The sequence below is a fragment of the Hippoglossus hippoglossus genome, chromosome 20 (genome assembly GCF_009819705.1).
Source record: "Hippoglossus hippoglossus isolate fHipHip1 chromosome 20, fHipHip1.pri, whole genome shotgun sequence".
Classification (NCBI taxonomy): domain Eukaryota; kingdom Metazoa; phylum Chordata; class Actinopteri; order Pleuronectiformes; family Pleuronectidae; genus Hippoglossus; species Hippoglossus hippoglossus.
The window spans coordinates 14379930-14396079 of record NC_047170.1 but is presented as its reverse complement, the minus strand read 5'-3'; the positions used below and the strand labels follow the sequence as shown (position 1 = coordinate 14396079).

Here is a 16150-nt window from a genome sequence, read left to right as displayed (position 1 = left end):
GACACAGACAAACCAACAAGGAACTTGTTGATGTTAATCAAAAGATTAAGACTTTAATTTACAGCTGTAATTAAGGGATTTGTAATTATGGAGGAGTATGTGAGTGACTTTAAAAAGATAGAAATATGACTGACATGTTTACCATCAGCGTCACGAGCAGATGAAACGTCTTCAGACTCTAATTCACAGATGTTTTTTTAACGTTTGATTTACAGGAGGATTCTGAAACTGAAGTCAGTTTTAGCTGCATTTGTAGTTTTTGATTAAAGTTTTATGTGAATGAAAAATAAAATATATGACGAGGTCCATAAATCCATCATCTGGATTGTGTGGAGACCAAAACAGAGCTAAAATATGATAAAAGAGGATTTTGATGTCTGCTGGATGTGTAAATAAGCAACTGCTAACAAACACATGTAAAGGCCACCCGATAACATATTAATCACGGACAGATGCCATGACAGCTCCCTAAAAGTGAAGCCAAATCATCTTGTCTGCCCCCTGGTGGCTGGCTGCTCTGTAGGCCTCCTTGTCTTTTTTTCAATGTTCTCTCTTTGCTTCCTCAGAACATGACACTCAAGTAACTGCATTTACAAATCACGATGACAATTAAGATCATTTTTCTCCCTGATCTGATCTTGTTACTCCAGGTGTAAGTAAAACTGTATTTCCACTGATCACCTCAATAGGTTTATACATGATTAAAACTAATTTTGATATCAAGGGAAATATCAGCACGGCTGGAAGGAAGTGGAATCTGTTTATGAGCTGAAGAAAATGGTGAATATCACTTTGCATAAGCAGTGGCATGGTGGCTACTGTAGTTTGAAGTTTCCTATTATGTCACGTTAACTAGGTCTGACAACAACGGAAGGAGTGGGTGATGTAACTGTAGACGTCTAGTCATTTCCAGGATCAACTCTTCAGCTACAGTCCTCGTGTTGGACTCTGGAGGAAGACAGGATCACCTTTCTAAATTGGACGTGCCACTGGTGACTTGATATTAAGCCTTTATACCAACAGGACAACTGAAGGAGCTCAGACACAGAAAATAGGACAGTATACCCTCGTTGAATGGTGTCTGGCAGGGGCTCGATTTCAAGTGTCTGACTCATTGGACCCCAAAGGTCCAGGGTCTCTGATTGCAGCAAATTACAGATTAAAGGGCCCTTCATTCTGTCGCGCAAGTGTTCCCGACGCGCTGGCTGCTGTCTGATAGGACATGAGATGCACAGGGTTGGGGGGGTTGTGTGTGTGTGTGTGTGTGTGTGTGTGTGTGTGTGTGTGTGTGTGTGTGTGTGTGTGTGTGTGTGTGTGTGTGTGTGTGTGTGTGTTATCGGGACGGCCACTGAGCTCTTTAGCTTCCCGGCACTGTTTATCTTTCATAGACTGAGGTGAGAGGAGGTTTGAAGGAAATCAGCCAGACACATGAAACCAAGGAAAACTCATGGGAGTAAAACTACACATATATAAACTGTATATAAAGATGGACGGCACGTTTCCACTTCCTCCTGCTGTACAAAAATTAAGCTAAAATCAATGTAACATCGGATTCTACGAGAATTTTACTTGTCTTTAAAGCTGCTGCTTTTGTGTTGTCTTTCGTACCGCCTATAATGCAGCTAGCCACCAGGGGGCTCTCACGATGATTTGGCTTCACTTTTGGGGGAGCTGTCATGTCGTCCATCTTTATATTCAGTCTATGCCACGTGCACCTTTTTCAATACTTAGCTCATAGTGTAGCTTTCACGTCTCCTAGCTGCAGCGGAGCAACTTCCGACAAGTTATTACGATTCAAAGCAACACTTCCTCATTGCTCCACTTGAATATGCTAATGTCATTTTAAAGAAATATGAAGCTTCAGCCTGTTTTACCTTGGCCGGTCCCTGGGAGCAGTAGACGGATGGCTCCGCTCAGAGTTTCCTGGCGTACGACCTTGAGTGCTTTATTAATTTCCTTATTGTTTTTAGGGCAACACCTCCGGCTATCCACCTAAAAGATGAGCCGGGGGATCACTTGAGGCGTTAGATGTGAAATTAGACAATTTCCAGTTAAGCAGACTTCAACAGTTCATTAACTATTTCAATTATGAATTCTTGGTGAAGAATAATTAAATTAAAACGATCAAATTAGCTTTTGTTGTATGTGTAGGTTATTCCTTTTCAATTATTCCAAAGGGTTGTAATTATTTGAGGTATTCGGTGACAGGAGTTGGGTTAAACGTTCAGTCTGGTCAGAATCATTTCGACATTGAAAGTGGGAAATAGGAGCATCTATTCCACTCTGCTAGTTTGAAGCTTCAATGACACTTTAACGTGACGAATACAAAGGAGATTATTGCAATAAGTGTAATTGTGTAATTGTGTGTAGACGCTTTGAAAAGACTTATTCCAGACAATGACAAAATCATGTGGAACAATCAGATTCTCAGGTTCATCTCAGGGAAAAAGAAACGTGGATCCGTGGTTTGACAGACGTCTGTAAATGCCGCTCACTCCGGGAGTTAAATGACCGATTCGAGCACAGTGTTTTAAAAAATGCTTTGCAATCAATGTGTCGTCTCTGTAAAAGGTGAGAATAAGACGGCGGGTGTCATCTGCATTTCAAAACTCAAGAAAGAGACAAGAAAATCCTTTCTGCTCTACATATTTTGGAGTTCCACACTTAAATTGACAGATATGAGTTCAGAGCGAGCGAGGGGCAAGACAACATTTAAACACACATTTTATTCCCTTGAAAAACGTCAGAGTCAGTTTAGCTTGTGTGAGGAGTCGTAGTTTGTTTACCGACAGAAATGCTGACACCAACACATCATACAGCCTGACACGTAACAACAATGAGAAAACAGGAGCCTCATTCTGTCACTTACAAAGCAGCCGGCTACAGTCTTCCCACTCTCTCGGAGAGTTCGTGGTACCACGCGGGGGTCAGAGCAATCTTTATCAAAATGATTGCTCAATTACACCTGAAAGGCATCCGAACGTTTTCAGAGGCGGAATGAAAGTGTGATCATCAGCAACTTAAGAGAGAGGAAATAAAGAGGAAACCTGTCGATCGAGAGGAGTCTGATATAAGTCACAAGCTCAAGCTCAGAGGAAGTAAGTCGACGAGTAGAACATTTTAATAATGATCATTAAAAAAACAGCAAAAGATTAAAAGACAAAAATGAAATCCCTTTATGTGAAGTCTCTTTTCATAACGCGTTTAATCAAAACGATATTTTTAAATCTCATGGTAGTGTTAGAGGAAAACTCAGGTCATGGACAAATCTTTATTTAACATTGCGAGATAACTTTTGGCTGATTTACACTTTCCTACTTATTCTACTACATTAAATCGGCAGCTGTTGCTGTTATTTCACAGATGCCAGTTTAGACTGTGCAGGTAGGAGGGGAAGCTTTTCCACGTGCCATGTTGTTCTACAGTCAAACATCCTGCACATAAAGTCACTTTGAATCAACCAACATACGTGTGACGCATCCAGTGCAATTTTGGAGCATTTTGTTGATTTTCAGGCGTCTCTGCTGCCTGCATGTGTCGGCCTGTCAGACGGGACCTCCACTCCTCCGTCTTCACCAGTCATTGAATGGCTCCTTCCCTCTCTTTCATGCACCGGGGCCGCTGCTGCTTGCCTCAGCAAATCACGCCCTGACACCTTGCTTGTTGGAAGCGACTCCTGCTTTGCGAGCGACACTGACACACTGCGATGCTGTAATTAGGTGTGGGTGGTACAGTGCAGGCAGATATCGTTACTGTACAAGGACGAGTGACAGCGGAGCCTGACGGTATCAACCTTGTCTGCACAACAGAGGAGGACTTTGTGCATGTGTAAAACATTAGGCTTTTTCCCATTCAGCCCTCCACGTTATTGATGGTTACCTCCTATAATCTGTCATTTGGATAGAAATCAGCTTTTAACACATGTGAAATCAATGTCGTGGAGGAATATTTAACAACTCTACAGTTACATGAAGCGGCGGCGAGCTGCACTTCTCTATTTGACTGAACCAATTAAGTCCCTGAATGAGTCAATAAACATGTCGCCGCGCCGCCAAAGCCCGTCCAGGCTTCGACACATTTAGACGTGCGGCTCACATGAGACCTTTATAAGATCACAGAGCAAACGGAAAGGGCCTTGATGTAAAACACTATGTTTCTCTGTGTTCAACATTCAATCAATCATGGCACAATCACAGCTGTTCCAGGGGGGGGGGGGACCACTGGATTTATGTGGCAGGTTTACTAACAACGTCCCTGATTCAAGACTGCATCCCATTTTTTTTCTCTACTCCCTCTCTCTCTCTCTCTCTCTCTCTCTCTCTCTCTCTCTCTCTCTCTCTCTCTCTCTCTCTCTCTGGTCATTTTCCAGGAGCTGGGCCGTAAGGTAATAGATGCTGACCGTGTAACATTCTGGTTGCAACAGGAATAATTGATGACCGGCTATTTATGGGGATGAAACCAGTCTGGCGGGACAAGGTCAGGGATGTGATTTGCAGAAATGGGCCCAGTGAGAAAAAGACCCCCTTTCATTGCCTTGAACAAGGGAACAGAGGGGAGGATGAAAGACGCAGTCAAAAGCTCCATTAGTGCTCACTCTTTTTCTTTTTTGTGCAAAAACCCACAGACAACGCAACACGATGTGGGCCCTTCCAGAGCATCCATCTGAGCCCACTGCACTGTATTCTCATCCGGGCTGCATGGAGAGTAAATAGCTGGAAGCGCAAGTATGTCATCTGTTTTAATCAGGCACCGCTTTGCACTGACACTTCAAATTGGTTGCAATAATGCCTTTATAGCCCAGTAATTAGCGTGAAAGAGTTTTTACAAACCAGGTTATTCAGCAGCTGCTGCACGAGCAACTGCTGAGATGATTTGATTTTGTGCCTCAGCATCACCTGCATGATGAAGTTAGAGGAGGAGGAGGAGGAGGAGGAGGAGGAGGAGGAGGAGGAGGAGGAGGAGGTGAAGGGTACCACTGCTACGTAAAGGTTTTTCTCGAGCAAGGGAAGGGATGTGATAAACTCCAACCTGCGTGCAACTGCATATTTCATGGTTACTTACTCGGACGCACTCATCCTCCTTAAGCAGATGTTTCAAACAAATCCCAGGGATTAGGGGGAAGTGAGTGTTAGCACGAGCAACAATTAGATAGACACTCACTGCAGCCTCGGAGGTGGCTGAGGTAAAGGAGGCGGCTGGTGGGTGTGGACGCTATTTGCAGTAGCTTAAATCCAGGTGCATGCATGCAGAGGGGTCTTAATGTGCAAGTTCGGCAGGATTTCAGACGATTATTTCCTGATGAAGCCCCCTGTGGTGTCGATCGTGGAGCTGCAACAACAACTTTATACGGCTTCGCGTTTACTGTCACTTTCCGTAGGGCCCCATTGTGCGTCTGTGTACTAAACAGCCAGTTTACAGTCGGGGTATCAGTGCAGCATCAGCCTGCATTATAGGACAGCTGGATGTCATTACCATCACAGTGAGTGGCTGCATTAGAGAGTCTGGAAGGAAGCGCAGATCTTTTTTAAGATCAGCCTCCCCCCAGCGCGTCCCTGCTCTTTATACAGCTACAAGTCTGTTGGCGGCGAAAGTGATTAACATTAATAGGAGAGATCATTTTGTTTTTTTCGCAAAATCAAAACATCTTTAAAGCGATTTTCGAGCGGACAGATGGTTTGCTAAACAGTCACGGTGTTCTGGTCTCTCTGCAGGAAGGTGACGATTTAATTAAATGTATCATGCAGGGAGATTTTCTCAGGACAAAGCATCCCACCAGATATTCAAACCCAATTTGATGTAAATTGTGCATATGGTCAATACATAAACGAGATTTGAATTGGGGTTTTTTTGTTACAAGAAACACTGATTAGGAAGATGGGGGAAATTTGCTTGCTAACATTTGATGATTGACACAAAGGAAATGTTTTTTGGACAAAATTGAAATTCAAAAGGGGATGATTACACTGCAGGGGAAGAAAAGGAAGGATTTTTTTGTTCTACTCTGAGAAAAAGATAAATACTAAATCTAATGGTAGTGCTTGGCAGAAAAGTCAGTTCATGAGGAAAGAGGACAAAGAGACGGATCTTTGAAGGATTAGTTTGTTTTGGGCATTTTGCACTAATGTACCAGGAAAACATACAGATTATTTCCTGATACATCAATAATTCATATTTTAGGGACTGATTTCTGTGTGTGCCATTTGGTGCAGCTTGATTGAATTTCAGGGGGTATTTTGGATCTTGGCAGCCCACATAGCAAAATGGTTTTGGCCCAGATTTGGCTCACATCCCATCACATCCCACATCTGGCCCACATTCCGTGTGGAATGACTGCACTCAGGCAATGTGCTCCTGTTTGCCAGTAAGTCATAGCAATACCACATTTTAACCAAAGGTGCCAAAAGGTGGCCCAAGATCGTTTTGTGCTATTTGGGCCATATTCACCGTTTACCACATGTGCCACTTTGGGTTCACATCCAGATTACACCTTAACTTGAGCATCGCATGTTTCCCCAAAATGTCCCACATTTGTTTTGGGAATACTCAGGCCACATTTGTTGTTTTACAAGTCGGCCACTTGAGGTTCACATCCATTTTGCACCGGTCACAAGAAGGCCACAAGTGCTGCACTCAATGTCCCTGAAGTGGCCCAAGTCTGTACACTATCGTCTGGGGGGGTATGTGCTCTACGTCTGAGTGACATTCTAGTTAAATATGTATGGAATGGAATGGAATAAGTTTCTCTATGGCAGAAACAAATTGTCAAACAAAACAACAATGCTACAGCCTCTGTAGCTGGACCACACAATTATACTTTCCTACTTCATTATACTGCATAATATTGTGAGGTGTTACTACTATTTCACACACACATGCTAGTACGTATGCTGTATGTAGAATATCGTATGTACAGGTTTTCCACTTTTTATCAGATCTTATCTTCATGTAAAGGATGCCAACCAAACCTGTGTATGGTTGTTGTATGTGACAAATAACATTTTGAAATGTTTAACAATCTGCAGGAACTTGATTATAAGTAGTGCATATGGCCAATAAATGAGATTTGAAAAGAAATAAGGATTAATCATGTTGGAGGGAGATGGAGGAAAAGTCGAGGGAGTTCCACAGGTAGTCGTGTGGAGGGACCATCCATCACAAAGCAGCGGGATGATCTCCTCCTCCTCCTCCTCCTCCTCCTCCTCCTCCTCCTCCTCCAGCACCAGCAGCCCCTGAACATCACCGCAGAATGACACCCATCAGAAGGAGGCAACGTATTTACCGAGAGAGACAGAGACAGAGGCATCGTCTGCTCCTGCACTGCGCGCCTCTCAAAGAACAAGCTGTTGCGCACGCCACAAATACGCACAGAATACGCACGCAAGTCCCCCCCTTTTAATGCATGCACCAACAAAACGCAGTGTTAACAATGTGACTTGGACTCAAGCTCCCCCTTCCGAGCAGTGTGTGGTTCATTCCAGCGGCTCCCCTCTCTCTCTCTCTCTCTCTTTCTCTCTGTCTCTCTCTCTCTCTCTCTCTCTCTCTCTCTCTCTCTCTCTCTCTCTCTCTCTCTCTGTGTGTGTGTGTGTATCCTCGGTGTGTTTGTGCTGCCGTCAACACTGAGGCTCCTCACTCTCTCCTCTAACGGAGCAGCAGCAGCGGAGGAGGAGGAGGAGGAGGATGTCGCTGGAGAGGTGATGCTCCTCCGGTGCGGGACCGCTTCACACCGAGCTGTCGACGGGGTGAGTTCCTTCCACACATGAGATCGTGTTTTGCAGATGCCGGGTTGATAAAAGTGAGGCTGCGTTTTTTTGTCTGAGATGCTTGTGCAACAATTGTCTCGGTGGTCATGTGGGCGCAGAGACGAGCGCAGACAGGGATCCTCGCGGGAACCATGCAGACTGAAAAGTTGTTGTTCTGATCTCGAACTCTTTTTTCTGAATAAAGCATGTGTGCATGCAGTGTTTGCTTGTTTGCAATGAGCTGGATGGTTTTTTATCTGAACATGTTGCACCAAACCACAACTGCCTCTCCATTACATTTCCATTTGCTTTATGCTGTTTCAAGAAGACACTTCCACACACACACACACACACACACACACCGCCCGTCCCTTCAGCTGCAGATGTCAGACTCAGGGGAATGGAGAGGAGAGGTTGTGACAGTGGGTTTGGACACAAAGAAAGAAAAGAAGTTGAGATGTCATTGTACTTTTTTCTACCTGATTCTGCAGCTGGCAACATTCAGAGCTGTGTTGGAAAGACAGTGTTTTTACCAGCTTGCTCTTTGGATACAGAGAGACAAATAAAAGCACTTGCAAATTACTTTTTTCTTTTTTTTTTAATTCAGACGAATAAATAATTTGAGCAGAGAAAACCTCATTTTCCCAACATGCAATTTCAGTTTGTGGCCGCCTGTGAAAAAAGTGATGAAAGACCTGATTCCTGCAGCATCTGGTGCAGCATGAGGGCTCAGCATGAAGCTCAGAGAGGATTTAAGTTATTTTAGTCGTCTGCAAATGATGACGGGAGGAGGAACGGAGGAAAATCCTTCTTTGTCAGAGCGAACATCGTCGTCCCCTCGGTCTACTGAGAAGCAGAAGAGTGCAGAGCTTCACGTAGTTAATGAGAAGTTAATCAGCCCTTGCAAGTCTGAGGACAACCCCTGACCTGAGTTGACTCTTCGCTCATACATCTGTGCAAAGAAATATATATACCCTTCTCTACCACTGTCTTCCTCCTCACTCACACATATATATACGGTACATTAGCATGTGCTCCCCTGCAGCTGTGTGCACTGTACGTCCTGTCCTCCACAGCCGAGACACCTGGCCTGTGATGTCGAAGCGGAGAAACAGTAGGGTTGCCTTTGCCGAATGCCGCACATTTGATTGCCGGTCCCCCCCGCACAACGGTTGTCCAATTTCATGGCTATTAGTCTTGTTAATAGGAGCGGGGAGACGAGAGAGAGCGCAGGGGCCTGTCTGTGTGCTCGGCTGGACCCTTTGATTAGAGGGCATAGTTTGTGATGCCTGGAGACGGTGTCACATGTCACATAAATGCAGCGGCTGTCGCGAACATGGCTCGTATTGTTATCGCCCGTCGGGACTTATTGATGGAGCCCGGTGATTGACAACCAGCGGATCAGTCTGACACAACCCGCTGGCTGTAAAAACACATAAAGCATTTCACCGGGAACTTTTTATTTCTGTCAGTTGCAGAGAAAATCAACATGTCATTGTAAATTCAGACTAAATCTGACGGATTTATTCATCAGATGATACAAAGATGCCTCAGTAACACAAGTGATGTCATTAGGGGCCAAAATCAGCTGCAGGAACGTGATCCCATTGAGGAAACTCAATTAGTAGCAGTTATTTCAGCTGAATTATATGAATTAGCTGAACTCATTATGGACACTTGCACTGTGCCCAGAGGCCTGTGAAAGACGTCCACGTCCCCTCATGACAACGCCACAGGAGGAGAAATGCAAAAATGAATGATTGTATTTAAGATTCAAGATAAAACTTTGGGTCAAGGTAAGAAACTGTGGAGTGTAACAGTTTCTTAAAGGGATAGTTCACCCAGAAAATGACCATTCACTCATTATCTCCTCGCCACTATGCCGATGGAGGTGGTGGGTGAAGTGTTTGAGTCCACGGAACACTTTTGGAGTTTCAGGGGTAAAGAGCGTCGCAGCCAAATCCAGTACAATTGACAACATTTGACATTTTGACTAAAAACGTGGTGTAAATGAGGCCGTTTGTGGTTGAATTTGAATGTCGGGGCTTGCGGACACTTGGATGACACCACATTAGCAGTTTGGAGGCATGTTAGGTTTTTCTTTCTGTTGTTTTTCCACCTTTGAAGAATCGGTCCCCCAGTTACTTCAATTGTTTGGGATTTGGCAGCAACACTGTTTACCCCTGAAACTCCCAAAGTGTTTTGTGGACTCAAACACTTCACCCACCTCCTCCATCGGCACAGTGGTGAGTTTGTAATGAAGGCATTTTCATTTTGGGGTGAACTATCCCTTTAAGAGTAGGTTCAAACTAGGTATTTATGAATACTAAACTATGATTAATGATTAGAATTAGCATCAACACCATTAAAAGAAACTCAGGACATTGTTAAACCGGGCACATCTGAGCGTATTTTCCAAAACATGAGGCATGAAATCATTAATTTCCCCCCAGTGATGCTGCTGAAAAAACGATTTCTTGACTCATTATTATCATAACAATGTATTCAGGACCAAATGATGGATTTCTAATGATAAGTCACATGATTCCATTCACAGCTAACGTCGCAGCTGGAGTTGTAGAATAGATGGTTTGTTTAATTGCCACTTTACACAGAAGCTATAATTTGTAAAGATCGATACCAGAACTTCACAAAACATCCAGTCGACAAACTGTAGAAGTGGATCAGGATTTGAGCTCCATCGCCTCTGCACTGTCGAACGTTGTGGAGCGTAGACTGTGGATGTATCGACAGAGCTGGCATGTCAAATCTTTTCCTCCCGAAACTGAGACAATCCTATGTTAATACAGAGTTTCTCTCCGATGGACACTCGCAAATTAAAGTGAGGAAAAAAAAAGAAAACTCTTAAAAACATCCAACTCGACAAAGCCTCGCGGGGAGGGATCTCTTTCCCAAATGAGCGCACAACAAAGACTCCACTTAAAACATTTGATTTTTGCATCGGAGGCCCGACTTTGATGCAAATCCAAGAACAGCAGTGGGATGATGAAACTGAATATTTATGGTCTTTTCCAGGCACAGAGATGTCGCGTTCTTTCGAGCCCTTTTAACAGCAGATGAAATTGCACTTGAAAGTTGTGGGCAGGTTGCTTGACAGCTGAAATGAGAAACTCAAGTGCTTTTTACTATTGTGAGCATATCACTAAACCACCTCTCTGGTGAACGACACCGGCACATTTGCACTACACGGTAAAAGCCACTTCTTTTTTTTTTGTGTGAGAATGGCATCGTAAAGCCCTCATTCATAGAAGCATATATCTTGGAATTTCATCAAATTTGTGAATACGAAAAGGCTTTTAGACGCTGGAGAGAAAACTGTGCGGTCACATTAAAACACTGTCATCCTTCTCTCTCCTCTCTTTCTGCAGAATGCATCAACTGTCTGCAGAAAGTGTCTCTACGTGGTCTTGGCCCTCGGCTGCCGGGCGGTGAGCAGCTACCATGACCTACCCCAACACCAGCACCCTGACGGCCAACTTCAGTGTTGCCCCGGACCACTATGACTCCGGGGGAAACATTTACCGGCCCTTCTCCGTCTTCAGTGTGCTCACCCTTACCTTACTGGCGATGCTGGTGGTGGCCACCTTCGTCTGGAACTTGCTGGTGCTGGTGACCATCCTCCGGGTGAGGACGTTCCACCGCGTCCCCCACAACCTCGTGGCCTCGATGGCCATCTCCGACGTGATGGTGGCCGCCCTGGTCATGCCCCTCAGTCTCGTCCACGAGCTGAACGGCCGCCTGTGGAAACTGGGCCGCGTGCTGTGCCAGGTGTGGATCTCCTTCGATGTGCTCTGCTGCACGGCCAGCATCTGGAACGTGACGGCCATTGCGCTGGACCGTTACTGGTCCATCACCAGGCACCTGGAGTACACGCTCAAGACGCGCAAAAAGATCTCCAACGTGATGATCGCGCTCACGTGGCTGCTGTCCTCCATCATCTCCCTGTCGCCGCTCTTCGGCTGGGGGGAGACGTACTCAGAGGGCATGAAGTGCCAGGTGAGCCAGGAGCCGTCCTACACCATCTTCTCCACCTTCGGAGCGTTTTACCTTCCTCTGTGTGTGGTGCTGTTTGTTTACTGGAAGATCTACAAGGCGGCCAAGTTTCGGATTGGCTCCCGCAAGACCAACACAATCACCCCCATGGCGGAGGTGATTATACTTGTTCTTTTCTTTTAGAGATACAGCTTCTTAAAATAACCCCTCATCCCTGTGAGTCACAATATCATTATCCTCCCCCTCCTCTATTAAATCATGCATATCTCTCCTGCTGAAACTGGCTGATACCCCTGACCCACAAACACTGCAATTATTCTTTATTTTGGATGATGAGCCATTCAACAGTAATCAGGGAAACTTGAGCATCTGATCTATGAGCATACGGACAAATAATCAAAGCCATCCTGCTCATCACCAGCAGTTTGCTAATGTGCGTAGGTTGAAGGCTATAAATACACACCTCCAACATCTTTAGTGGGCCACTGCACCTTCCTGCCTTTGATAACTCTCTAATCAGCAGACAGCTGATCGAGATCTATTCCTCGAGCATTAGAAAACATTTATTCACCGTGAAGATTGTGTTTGCACCCACTTTACACTTGGAAATGTGATTCGAGATCCCTCCCAAAACAAATCAATGATAGAGATTAGACATCGCGGAGTAGACATCTTTTTTTACTGCACCTATGAACTGCCTCTTATGAAAACCACACAGAGTCTGTACATCGTGACAAGCTGGCAAACATCCACAGAGGAAAGAGGAGGAGGTGTTTCCCAGAAAAGATCTTTTCATTTAAGTCATGCAGATACTTCGAAGTTTCCCGCAAATCCTCAAGACGCCTCTTAGTCATGGAGGTGTAACATGAGTTGGGAGAGCAAGATCAAGAGGGAGCAATTGTCAAGTGAATGAGCTCCGTCTTTTATTGCTTTGGTAGAATAGAATTTGAGCCATTCTACAGAATTGGTGCCATTTCCAACCCCCAGGACATTTTGTGCATAAATATGCATGAAACTTAACTGTGTGCAAAGTGTCCTGCACATTGAATTAATGATGTGTGATTGAAACTATTCATTAAAACCTACTGAAAATCTGCATTTCTCAGTCCCTGCTCCAATTGAGTGCAGATATAGAGACATTTAGTCATAACTATAAATTATACGAACAGATATGATAAAGAAATGGACTAATACTCATTTTTAATAGGTGAATATGTGCGTTATTAGATTCAGATTAAAAAATAAAGTTAAATTTAGAAGAATTACAACAAGCAATCGACACCCATTCTGCAGAATGACCCTTTTATGTCAAGTTTCATTACTCAGGCAATCACTCTTGCAGCCATGGCAATTAATTTGAATATGTTTTATTGGTTATGTTGCTTTCCGCTGATATATCAGCAGCTTATGGTCGAATGAAATGTGTCTCATTACCCAGCCAAAGTTTATTCTCATCATTTCCCAGCGTATGCATTCACGAGTCGAGGCGGCGAGCGCTGCACGGTGTCAGCAGCGATATGACCAGTGGCATCAACATCGGAGATAATAAACCTGCTGCACTCATCCATCAACAACACCCACTCAAAGACATTAAGACATATACACACACACATACACTCGCCACGCTGGAGAGTTGGAGTTATGAAGCATGGATTGTTGACCCGGTTGCACAAATAGCATTATCAAAGATATATAGTTTCAGAAAACGGTTCATATAACAGGTGGCTGATGTTTTGTCTACTAAATGTTTCCTGACTAAATTTACCTGAACATATGACTAAACGGGTCTCTCCCACTTTTAAAGATTCAATGTGGGATTTAGGAGAATCTATTGGCAGAAACTGAAGATATAACATTCATTATTATGTTTTCATTAGTGTATAATCACCTGAAACTTAATAATTGAGTTGCCTCAGAATAGAGCGAGATCGAACTGGGGCTCTAGAGAGGGCCTTTCTCAATTTGACTATAGCTGGCGGCCATGAGGATGAGAAGAGGGCTTGTCAATATGCAGGCTCACCTCTGGAAGGCTGTAAATCCTAAAAATCCATCCATCCACTTTCTATACGGCTTATGCGTATAGTTGTGTAACTGGTAAAAGTATATTAATATTAATTCACGGTTCTGCGTAAAAAAGTTTACAGCATTGATATTAGCTTTTGGATAGCCGCAAGCTTGGCAAGCCTTCACAGAGCACAGGGGCCACGACTGTTGACTTTTGCAAGAACATCATCAAACCACCAAAATGGGAGCAGAAGGAGGCGATAACCCATTTGATGTGAGCGACTGTAGCACGTCTGTTTAATCACTGGTGATGGGTCGGGTCCGGGGAGGTATGTCAACCGGTCCGGCTGGGTGTGGATTTGAGCCCGACCCATATATCGGTTGGCTGAAAATTGGCAGATATGAGCCTTTCACAGACTTAAGAGTATCTCCGTTCATATGGAAACGTTTATTTCACAGGATAAACTATTCAGAAAAGATGTGGATTCATGTTTACATTTAAAATATGTTTATTCTCTTAATTCCAGCTCTCTATATTTGGAGTTTACGGTTTATGGTTAAACTATAAAATATCAAACCTCAATTACATTTCGTTGTCATGAGGGTTTGACAACTATATCTTACGAGTCATTGTACATATATATATATATTCTCCATTTCTCCATTTTTCCATTTCTCCAGAGATGTAGCTTTAGGTCACCGAAGGTGAGTCTCAGTTTCTCAGGTCGAAGGTGCATCATCACCTTATCGATCTCCTGTGTGAAGGAGGATTTGCAGTAAAGAGCCTCTTTCAGTGGCTGCACCAGTTAGTGTATAAGTGTTGAGATGTCATAAACCTCCCATTGAATCTGAAACCTCCTTTCCAACAGCACTGCGGTTTTAACTTCTGGCCTCTGCTGTAAATGGATTCTCTTCATACATCTTATCAGTCATGGACCTCGCTGACCCAAAGTGATTCAACTAAAAATTTCCCTTCAGAGTGAAAAAGTTCCCCCCCTGTCCTGATGCCGCCTCTTGTTTAAATATTGAACACAACTCAACGGCTTTGGAGGATCCGTTCTGTGTGTTTTATTTCTGACACGTTCGGAGCTGTTAAACATTTAAAAGCTGTTAGGCGGGTGAAGTGACCTCGGCGACTTCGACAGATAAACAAAACGATTCAGCCCTGAGCTGCGCTAGGCAACAGAACACGAGAGAGAGAAAGTCAGCAGATTAATGTTGACATTCTCCTCTTCCTCTTCCCCGCTGCACGCCGTGTTTGTGAAATGGCACAAAATGGGTTTCGGGAAAATATCACAGATTAAGACATGACTCCGACTTTATGCTCGGTCCTGTGTGTTTAATCTTTGGATTGTTGAGCCACCTGTCGATTCATACTTCTCCTCATCAGCCTATATAGTCCATCTTTTCTCAGTAATAGATTTTCTTTGGCCTTTGTTGTCAGTATATTTCCTTTTTCATTCTAATGGATCATTGAATCGATAGCGTGACTGATCTATTCTTTGATCGGCTGCAGGTGAAAGAGGAAACACAGCAGCCCCAGATGGTGTTCACTGTGCGCCACGCCACCGTGACCTTCCAGACAGACGGGGACACGTGGCGCGAGCAGAAGGAGAAGAAGGCGGCGCTGATGGTTGGCATTCTGATCGGCGTGTTTGTGCTGTGCTGGATTCCCTTCTTCATCACCGAGCTCATCGTGCCGCTGTGCTCCTGCGACATCCCGCCCATCTGGAAGAGCATCTTCCTGTGGCTGGGCTACTCCAACTCCTTCTTCAACCCGCTCATATACACCGCCTTCAATAAGAACTACAACAACGCCCTGAGGAACCTCTTCTCCCGACAGCGCTGAGACACTCGGCACCGGCGAGCACTCCACACTGTTCCTCCTCCACGCCGAGAAGAACCGACGATGGAACCACAAACTGTCTTTATAAACGTGTCATTTTTTAACCTTGGATGTGTTTTGTCTATTACTACACTGATGTTACCTCACAGCTGGACTGAAATGATTGTCTGAGGTGCTGTAGCTACAGGGAGGAGAATACATTTGTTGTGTTGTGATGTGAAGGGGGCATTTACGACGCCATCTACATGTTGTCGATTCAGGCTTATTAGGGAGAAAGGCATGTTTACTCCCTGGTAAACAGTTTCATCATCGTATGTGAAGCTGCTGGGAATCATTTCAAAGTAGAGCTAGAAGAAAAATTAAAGAAAAACGGAACAAAACGAACCTCGTGAATAATAAACCCAAGAACAAGCTGTGCATTCGCCACTTTCTACCCAAAGTCCTTAGTGAGTGAACAGTATTTTTATCTGTAATAAATGTTAAAGTGAAGCATGAGAACTGGATCCTCAGCGAGTAGTTGTGTCATATGTAAGTGAGCTCCTGCTGG

The 16150-nt window shown here is 44.3% G+C and overlaps 1 protein-coding gene across 1 annotated transcript; it reads left to right on the top strand.

Moving 5' to 3' along the window:
* Positions 1–4940: 4940 nt before the first annotated feature.
* htr5ab (5-hydroxytryptamine (serotonin) receptor 5A, genome duplicate b) lies at positions 4941–15615 on the top strand. Its single transcript, XM_034572888.1, has 4 exons — positions 4941–4962; positions 7662–7739; positions 11129–11909; positions 15274–15615. Exons 3-4 carry the CDS (start codon positions 11202–11204, stop codon positions 15604–15606), a joined length of 1041 nt encoding a protein of 346 aa, XP_034428779.1. The 5' UTR covers positions 4941–4962; positions 7662–7739; positions 11129–11201; the 3' UTR covers positions 15607–15615.
* Positions 15616–16150: the final 535 nt, after the last annotated feature.